General features: G+C 55.6%; 1 protein-coding gene across 1 annotated transcript; it reads right to left on the bottom strand.

The window, feature by feature from the left end:
- Window positions 1–7,095: 7,095 nt before the first annotated feature.
- CLDN3 (claudin 3) lies at window positions 7,096–8,318 on the bottom strand. Its single transcript, XM_034988155.1, has one exon. The coding sequence runs from the start codon at window positions 8,126–8,128 to the stop codon at window positions 7,472–7,474; it is 657 nt and encodes a 218-aa protein (XP_034844046.1). The 5' UTR covers window positions 8,129–8,318; the 3' UTR covers window positions 7,096–7,471.
- Between the last annotated feature and the right edge of the window lie 1,336 nt (window positions 8,319–9,654).

Consider the following 9,654-nt stretch of genomic DNA (forward strand, 5'->3'; position numbering starts at 1 on the left):
ATCTAAAGTCAGATGCTTAACATACTGAGCCACTCAGGTGCCCCTATGGTAGCCATCTTAATGGGGGTGAAGTGGTATCTCATTGTGGTCTTGATTTGCATTTCCCTAATGATTAGTGATGGTGAGCATCTTTTCGTATGTGCTTATTGGCCATTCTTATATCTTCTTTGGAGAAACATCTATCCAAATCCTTTGCCTGTTTTTGAATTGGTAATTGGTGTTGAGTTTTAGGAGTTCTCTATATACTTTGGATATTAATCCCTTAGCAGCTATATGATTTGCAAATATCTTCTCCTATCTTGTGGGTTGTTTTTTCACTCTGTTTATAGTATCCTTTGATGCACAAAGTTTTAAATTTTCATCAGGTCCAATTTGTCTATTTTTTTGTTTTTCTTTTGTTACCAGTGCCTTTGGTGTTATAGCCAAGATATTGGTGCCAAATCCAATGTTGTGAAGCTTTTGCAGTATGTTTTCTTCTAAGAGTTTTATAGGATTAATTCTTTTTTTTTTTAAGATTTTATTTATTTGAGAGAGAGTGTGCACGAGTGGGGGGAGGGGCAGAGGGAGAGGGAGAAGCAGAGCAGAGAGCACTATGTGGGGCTCAATCCCAGGACCCTGAGATCATGACCTGAGCAGAAGGCAGACGCTTAACTGACTGAGCCACAGAGGCGCCCCTGTTTTTTTTTTTCCTAGATTTTATTTATTTTAGAGAGAGAGCAAGGGGGAGGGGCGGAGGGAGAGGGAGAGAGAGTCTTAAGCAGAGCGCAGAGCCCAAGGCAGGGCTCGACCTCCTGACCCTGAGATCATGACCTGAGCCAAAACCAAGAGTCGGATGCTTAACCGACTGTGCCACGCAGGGGCCCCAAATAGGCTTAGCTCTTATGTGTAGGTCTTTGACCTATTTTGTGTTAATTTTTGTGTATGGCATTATATAAAGGCTTAGCTTCATCTTCTGTGTGTGGATATCCAGTTTTCCTTGCACCTCTTGTGGAAGAGACTAGACTGTTCTTTCTCCATTAAGTGTTCTTGGCACCCTTGTGGAAATCATTTGACCACATACGTGACAGTTCATTTCTGGGTTCTCTAATTCTGTTTCATTGGTCTATTTGTCTGTCTTTATGCCAGTACCATGCTGTTTTGATGACTATAGCCTTGTGATATGGTTTGAAATCTACAAGCGTGGGTCCTTCAACTTTGTTCTTTTGGCACCCTGGATGTGAACCTTGTCTCTCATTTAGTGAGCATCAGCACCATGCTGGTGTTAGACTAAGCTTGGAGGATACAAAGGTGAACAGGGTGTTTAGGGCCCCTCCCTAGCAGCCGATGGTTTAGGATCAGGAGAAAGACAAGCTAAGAGGTTATTCTGGGAGGTCGCATGTGGGTTAGCGTGGTCTTTATGAGCTTCCACTATGGCCTGTTGTGGCCAGTGCCCAAAGTGCAGAAGGCGCCGGTGTAGCTCATTTTCAGATCCTTGCAAACAGACCTCAGATTCAGCTGTGGCTTTATGAGCAAGTGAACATGTGCATGGAGGGCTGTATCATTGGTTTTGATGAGTCTCTGTACCTCATGCTAGAAGATGCAGAAGAGAGTCATTCTAAAACAAAGTCGGGAAAACAAGTGGGTTGAATCAGGCTCAAGGGAGATCATACTACTCGCTCCAAAGTGTCTTCAAGTAGAAATGGTCAATGAAGTGAGAAATTGTTGAGAAGACAATGCATTTGGGTCTTTGTGTGTGTGTGTGTGTGTGTGTTCTTTGTTGGGAGTGTAGTTCTGAAACATTTGTTCATATTGGGGGTGTGTGTGTATTTTAAGTGAGGAGCCCAGCGTGGGGCTTGAACTCACAACACTGAGATCAAGACCTGAACTGAGATCAAGAGTTGAATGCTTAACCAACTGAGCCACCCAGGCCCCCCTGGTCATACTGTTCTGATTATGCTTATGTTACGACCAGATGACAAAAAATGCTTGGGATTGTTTAAAAGGGAGGAAGGGATTCTGGCCCAGACTGACAAATGCCATGGTGGCATCCTGGATGGACAGCACTCTGTAGGAACAGGGATGTCAGGGAAGCTTCCTCAGCGAAGACACGAAATGACCTCTAAGCTTGCCAAGAAGGGTAAGGTAAGGGTGGGGAAATTGCCAAGAACAGAGAAGAGCTTGTGGTGAGGCCCAGGGTCCGAAGAGGGCAGGGTTATGCAGAATTGAAGGATGTCCGGACGAGTAGGGGCCTTGGGGGTTGGGGTGGGGAGGAGAGGAGACAATATGGAGGCGATCACGGCTCTGCCCCTGGAGGGGATCTTGAGGCATGCCATGGGGTCTGGGTGGGATCCTAAGAGCCATATTGGGGTGGGGCGGGGTAAGGGACTGGAAGGATTTTCCAAAGTGGTCAGATTCAGGACGTTGTCACATGAGTAGTCACTTGGCTATGCTGAGGTGAATGGCCTGGAATGGGGCATAGCCGAGTTGGGGGTACGGAGAGGGAGCCTGGAGGCAGGAGACCCTCTTGAGGCTGTTCCTGAAAGATGATGGTGGCCTGGTTGGAGTCATGGCAGCAAGTGGGGAAGAAGACAGGTGGACACATCTAGAAAATGACCAGGTTGACAGGTGAGGGGCTGGTCCTTGGCAGGACGTGGCAGGGCCTGCAGCCTAGTCCCATCAGCTTGTGAGCCTTGGTGGCCTCATCGTGCAATGTCTACCTTGCAGGGTTCTTTGGGGGGGATCACGTGGAGCAGTGACCATATCACCTCTTGTGCAGATGAGAGTGAAATGTGGCCGGTGACTTGCCCAAGGTCGCTCAGCCAGCACCAGAGCTTGCTCTCTTCACCTGCCCTGCAGAGCATACTTGTCTTGGCACTGATGACCTTTATTGGAGACCTGCTAGGGGAGGGAGAAGGAAGGTACTGTCTGTTCTTCCAGGCCGGCCCCAGACCTTGAGGGACTGACAATAAATGCTGTGTTTGTTTGATAAAGCACTTGGCTTTTGGTCTCGGCGAGAGGAAATGCTGGAAACAGGTGTGGCAAGAACAGGGCAGCCTGCAGCACAACGGTGGCAGGTGGAGTGAGACAGAGCCCCAGGGCCTGGCAGCGGGTGTCCAGGGCTGTGGATTTTGAAGAAGCCAAGAACTTTCTCACGACCCAGCCATTGCCCTCACGTTTCCAGGCCCCTGCCTGGCTTTAGAAACCAAAACATTAACAGTACCAACTCACGGTAATTGAAGTCCTCTCATGTACCTAGCCTTGGGCAGGCAGGCCTTCTTTCCACAAATGGGTGCTGGCCTGAGCTGCAGACAGACAGAAGCGCAGGACTGTTCCCCTGACCTTGGGGGATGACCTCCTGCTGGAGAGGTCTGACAAGAAACAAAGCAACATAGTGCAGTGATGGGGTGAGGACCCTGAGGATGGCTCAGCGAATCCTCCACACAGCCTGATGCTATTATCATACCCATTTTGTGGATGAGGAAGCCGAGGCTCAGAGGCTCAGAGGAGTGAACTGCCCTGCTCACCCGGGCGGTTTGGTTCTAATTTTCTTCAGCAGGGGGTGATAAGGATAAACATGGGGGTGGAAAAGGCAAATTAGAGGGATCCCTCATGGGTCATCTGGTTCAACCCCTTGTTGAAATGGTGGAGACAGAGATCCAGAAGGGGAAGGCAAGTGCTCAGAGGCACCCAGGAAAAGAAAGGGATCTAGAAACCACTGACTCCCAGTCTCTCCTCTGGCCTGCAGAAGCTTTCCTGGCTCCCTCCTGTGAGACTCCCCCAGCTTGCGGTCTGTACCCCGGTCTGTACCCCGTGAGTGCCACCACCTCTTTTAGGCCCTAAATTCCCCAAAGCATAAGAACAGGTTGAGTTAGGACAGACCCCAAAGCCAGGCAAGGGTGTGTGTGTGTGTGTGTGTGTGTGTGTGTGTGTGTGTGTGGTTGGGGGAGCGTTGGACGGGGAAGGATACCTCACTACACCCAGGAAGTCCCAGGGGAGCCCAGGCTTGGGAAGAGACCAGGGAGCCAGGGGAGGGGCTGAGGGCCCCCACCCAAGGATCTGTCTCCCTTCTCTGCCACAGTCCTCTGGCTGGGGGGTCCTGGGGGTGGGCTGCAGTGGGCAGGCTGGCTGCGGGCCCCAGGCTGCAGCTCTGTCCTAGTGTGGCCGGGAGGCCTTATGCTCAGGCTGCCTTCTGGAAGCTGGTGGTAAATGAATAACCTTGCTCCCACCTGCAGGGCTCTCTGGGACAAAGAAGCCACTCCGTGCCCCTCAGTTCTGACTTGGCCCAATCTGACACCCCCCTGGCACTCCCATAGCCAGAGACTGTGGAGGTTTAAGGCAGATGCAATCCCCTTAGCCCTTCTGACCCCCCTAGCCCCGAATTCCATCCCAGACAGGCCCAGAGAAACTTCTCCTCTCAGTTCCCTCCCTCTCACCTCCTATTGCTGAACCTCCTCCCTCTCTGACCCTTCCCCCACTGAGCCCCTCCCCTTCACTGAGCCCCCTCCCTCTCGTTGGGCCCCTCCCCTCACTGAGGCCCCCACTGAGTCCTTTCGCTTTTCTGAACCCACTCCCCCCCTCTCCAGCTCTCCCTAGGAGGCGTCTCCATCACTCATCCCCTCCCCTTCATACTCAGTGTCACTCTCCCCCTTTCCTACACCCCACCCCAGGCTAGAAGAGTGGTTCCCCAAAGACTAATCACGACCGCAACCCCAATCCCAACCCCTCGTCCTTTCCTGGAATCTTACAGAGAATGACCGAAAGCTGTAACCTCCTTCTTCTTCCTTGGGTCATAAAGGGTGACAGCATGTCAGTATTCTTTAACTAGAGACTTTTGGGGGAGCCGAGAGGAGCATTTTACTGAAAAGTCTGGTGGCCACTGGGACCTTCCGCTTTAGCTTTGCTGCAGGCAAAGCAGTTTGAGATACAATAACTATTTGGAAATAATCCCAAGTCTTCCCAAGCCCAAATACCTGTCCTTTGACCCTCGATCCCTGTCATTTTGCTAACTTGGCCGAAACTCCCCTTATAGGCAAAGCTCTTGGATGCATGGTCTACATGTTCTGATTTTAGTTCTCATCTCCCACTCGCCTGTCTGCCGCCACGCCTCTAGCCAAGGCCACCAGGGACCACCTTGCTGCTTTGAATCCCCGGGCTACTCCTTAGGCCTCGTCTGGCCTGACCACTTCCGCAACCTCGGACACCCTTGCCAACGCCCTCTTTTGATCCTTTTTTCTCTTAGGTTTCTAAACTGACCTCATCTACTTCCCTGGTTTCGGATGCCACCCGTGTGCTAACAACAGCCACATTTACCACTCCTGGGTCCCAGGTCTCTATACATGTCCTGCTGCGTCCTGGACGTCTCTGCCTGGAGCTCCCCCGGGGCTTGCCAAACTGTGTACTCAAAACTGAACCCATCGGGCGCCTGGGTGGCTCAGTTGGTTAAGCGTCTACCTTCGGCTCGGGTCATGATCCCAGGGTCCTGGGATCGAGTCCCGCATCGGGCTCCCTGCTCTGCGGGAAGCCTGCTTCTCCCTCTCCCACTCCCCCTGCTTGTGTTCCCTCTCTCGCTGTCTCTGTCTCTGTCAAATAAATAAATAAAATCTCTAAAAAAAAAAAAAAATAAGAAAACCTTTAAAAAAAAACAAAAACTGAACCCATCGTCTTGCCCCAGTAACCTGGTCTCCTATTTTGGTAAATGGCACCAGCATCCCATCAGTGACCCAGGACAGAAAATTGGCGTTATCTTAATTTTTTTCCCCTCTCCCTCACCCCACATATCCAAATGCTTCTCAAGCCCTGCTCTTCTTACTTCCTCCCAGCCCCCATCAGGCCGTGCGGGGGGAGGGGGGGGGTGTTGTCCACTGCCCCTGCCTTCTTTCTGGCTGCACCATCTCAGCAGGGATGAGAGGTGGAGCCTCTTAGATGGTATCCCCACCTTCATCTCCCTCCTTGAATCCTACTTCCCCAGGGGACTGCCGGAGACAATATTTTATTTTATTTTATTTTATTTATTTATTTTTTTTAAAGATTTATTTATTTATTTGAGAGAGGGAGAATGAGAGACAGACAGCATGAGAGGGAGGAGGGTCAGAGGGAGAAGCAGACTCCCCGCGGAGCAGGGAGCCCAATGCGGGACTCGATCCCGGAACTCCAGGATCATGACCTGAGCCGAAGGCAGTCGCTTAACCAACTGAGCCACCCAGGCGCCCTGTGGGAGACAATATTTTAGAGCATAAATCTGACCAGGTGTGTCCTTCCCTGACTCCCAAAACACCGGAATAAGGTCCAGAGTTCATAATTTCACACATGAGACTCCATGACTTGGCCTCCTCCGGGGCCCTGTGCCTCATCCCATTCTCTCTTGCACCTAGCTATCTGTCCAGCCTTGGGGGATCTCTCTTTCCTGGTCTGGGGCACAGGCCCCCTTTCCTGCTGCCTGACCCTCCTGAGCTTTCTCCGAGAAACAAGTGCTTCCAAGGCTTGTTAAACTCAAGCCCTAGAGTGTCACCAGAGGTCCTGAGTCATTTCTCTCTCCTGGTCGGGGCCCCGGGAAGAAAATGAGGCCCCTCTCTCATCTCTCCTCCAGGTGAGAATATTCTGCCCAGCTTTACTTTTGATGCTGTTTTACAAAAACAATAGGTCTTTTTGTTCTCCTCTCCCCAATATGAAATCATGGCACTGAATGCGCTCTTTCATACGCACAGGGAAGATTCGCTGTGCAGCCATACCGGGGAGGACTAGGAGTACAATACCCGGATAGCACAGACTAGAGAAGAGCCCCCCCCCCCCTTCTCCCACCTCCCCCACGCCTCTCTGTCCACCCAGCAGGCTGTTACTGCCCATACCCGCCTCTCCAGAGGGGGCCTTCAACATCTGAATCCGCAGGGAGTAGGCCAAATGGCCACCTAGGGCGCGCCCAGCCCAGCTTCCAGCCCCACTTTTCTCGGTTACCCAACCTCTACCCTCTCTAAGCTTCATTCCGGGCAGCGAGCAGCGGTAGAGCAGAATCCAGCCAAGGCCAACGCCGGCGCGGTAGGGGGGAGGGGGGCGGGGGTGGGTGTTCTGCAGGGAGGCGTAGGCGCGTCGGCTCTCAGGACAAGGAGGCGCCCGCAAATGCAAAACGAAAGGCTTTTATTGAAAAACATCAACTGGCCCTTTTCAAGACTGCGGGTCCCTGCCCAACGCGGGCTTCGGGGCCGCGGCCCGACGGGGCTGGCAAGCAGCGGCGGCCACCGCAGCCGCGCGCTCCGGAGGAGCCAGGTTTCACTGTCCGTGCGGGCTGGTCCCCCGCGCCGCGCTCCCGCTCGCCGGCCCGGGGGCTGGGGGGCAGCGGGGGGCGTGCAGCTGCGGAGGGGGCCGCCGGGCTGGTCCCTCCCAGTCCAGTGCGCGAGCTCCCAGCGTGCGGGGTGGGCTGGTCTCCGATGGGAGGCCGCACGCCGGACTGGTGGGCGCTCCAGCCCGAGGGGTGCCGGGCTGTCCCCGCGGCTGCCCCTCAGACGTAGTCCTTGCGGTCGTAGGCTGTGCTGGTGCCCGGGCCGGCGGAGCGCGGCGCCGAGTAGACGATCTTGGCGGGCGCGTACTTCTTCTCGCGCGGCGGGCAGGAGCAACAGAGCAGCGCGCCCCCGAGCAGCTGCAGCGCCGCGGCCGCCCAGCCCACGTACAGGCCGGCGCCCATCTCGCGCTTCTGCGCGTCGGGCACGAGCGGGTTGTAGAAGTCCCGGATGATGGTGTTGGCCGACCAGGACACCGGCACCAGGGTGAGCACGGCGGCCAGCAGGAAGAGCACTCCCGCCACGATGGTGATCTTGGCCTTGGCCGTGTCGTCCTGCACGCAGTTGGTGCACTGGGCGCCCACCAGCGCCACGAGGAGCCCGAAGGCGGCCAGCAGGATGGACACGACGATGAGGGCGCGGGCCGCCTGCAGGTCCTGCGGCAGCGCCAGCAGCGAGTCGTACACCTTGCACTGCATCTGGCCGGTGCTCTGCACCACGCAGTTCATCCACAGGCCCTCCCAGGTGATCTGCGCCGTGATGATGCTGCTGCCGATGAAGGCCGTCACGCGCCACATGGGCAGCGCGCAGCACACGATGGTGCTCAGCCAGCCCAGCACGGCCAGCGAGGTGCCGGCGATCTCCAGGCCCATGGACATGGCTGCCGCGCCAAAGCCGGCTCCGCCGGGCGGCTCAGGGTGCGGGACGACGAGGGGCCGCGGCCGCTGGGCCTGGGCGGGAGCCGGGCGCGCCGACGGACGGATGCCTCAGCGGACGGACGCACGGACGGCGCGCGCTAACGGCTCGGCTCTGCCCGCTCGCGCCTCGGCAGCGCCTGCACCTGCCTGTGGCTTTGTGCGCGGGCGGCGGCGACTGGGCTGGCCCTGGACCGGGGCCGGTGAGTCTTAGATCCGTGCCCAGCGCTCTGGCGGGGGGGGGAGGGGCGGAGCCGCGGTTCCCCCGGCCTGGGGACAGTGACGTGGCCCCGCTTCCCACCTTCACCGAGCGCCGGGGGAGGGAGGACTTTGCCGGGAGTGGCGCAAACTCGGGGTGGGGGGTGGGGGGGGGTGCCAAGGGAGGGCGGGGCCGAGGCCTGCCACCCCGCCCCTCGCTCCTCGTCCCCGCCGGTTCCCAAGCTAAGTCTCCGGGGTTGGCAGGGGCTGCGGTACAAATCACGATCTGCTTGACACTCCGCGACCTCCCCACATTTTTGGCGCCATTGGCACAGGCGGCGTGGGGAAGGGGGTCTCTGCCAGCTGGCCGGGATCCATGGGGCCTGGAAGGACCCAGTGTGGGCGTGACCGGGGCTGTTCTCCGGAGAGGGCGGCTGCCCCGGGAGCTGCGCACCTGCTCCTCGGCCCCTCCGGCCCTGGCTGGCGCACAATCCGGGCTTGATCCAGGCCCTGGAGGTCTGCGCTCAGAAGCCAGGAACCCGCCTCTCCCCACCAAAGGCACCGAGAAGATGCCCCAAAGCAGTTGCTGAACTCAAATTCACTTCCAGCCCCACTGCAGGTCCCTTTGCTCTTACTCCTCCAGTGATCCTGGATACCTTCTAGCAGAGCTGCTCTCCCCTTCCAGAAGTCCCTCCTCCTCATTGGTTCCCCGCCTTCTGCACAGCCTTGTCCTCCCTACCTCTGGGCCCGAGTGAGTGCCGTGACCCACCTTAATGAAATGGTGGTGAAAGGTTTGATCTAGGCGAAAGTGGAAAGTCAGAGATGTTATTTGCAAAGCCCTTGCTCCTATTTTTTTTTTTTTAAAGATTTTATTTATTTATTTGACAGAGAGAGAGATAGCGAGAGCAGGAACACAAGCAGGGGGAGCGGGAGAGGGAGAAGCAGGCTTCCCGCCGAGCAGGGAGCCCGATGTGGGACTCGATCCCAGGACCCTGGGATCATGACCTGAGCCGAAGGCAGACGCTTAACGACTGAGCCACCCAGGCGCCCAGCCCTTGCTCCTATTAACCTGAAAAGTAAAACTGCCAGTTATTTTACCAGCAAAAATGGGTTTATTCCGGGAAAAGCAGAGAATTACAACCCAGGACGAGCAAGCTGCAGCAAAACCGTAGGTAAGTCCAACAAACAAAGGAGAGGAACATTATTTTATGGAGAAGAAGAAGAAGGAAATGGGGGGGGGGGGCTTGTTTTGAACAAAAATCCAGAAGTAAGAGTTCAGGGTAATGAGGTTT

Source organism: Mirounga leonina, unplaced genomic scaffold (genome assembly GCF_011800145.1).
Source record: "Mirounga leonina isolate KUSES-001 unplaced genomic scaffold, KU_Mleo_1.0 Mir_454, whole genome shotgun sequence".
Taxonomy (NCBI): domain Eukaryota; kingdom Metazoa; phylum Chordata; class Mammalia; order Carnivora; family Phocidae; genus Mirounga; species Mirounga leonina.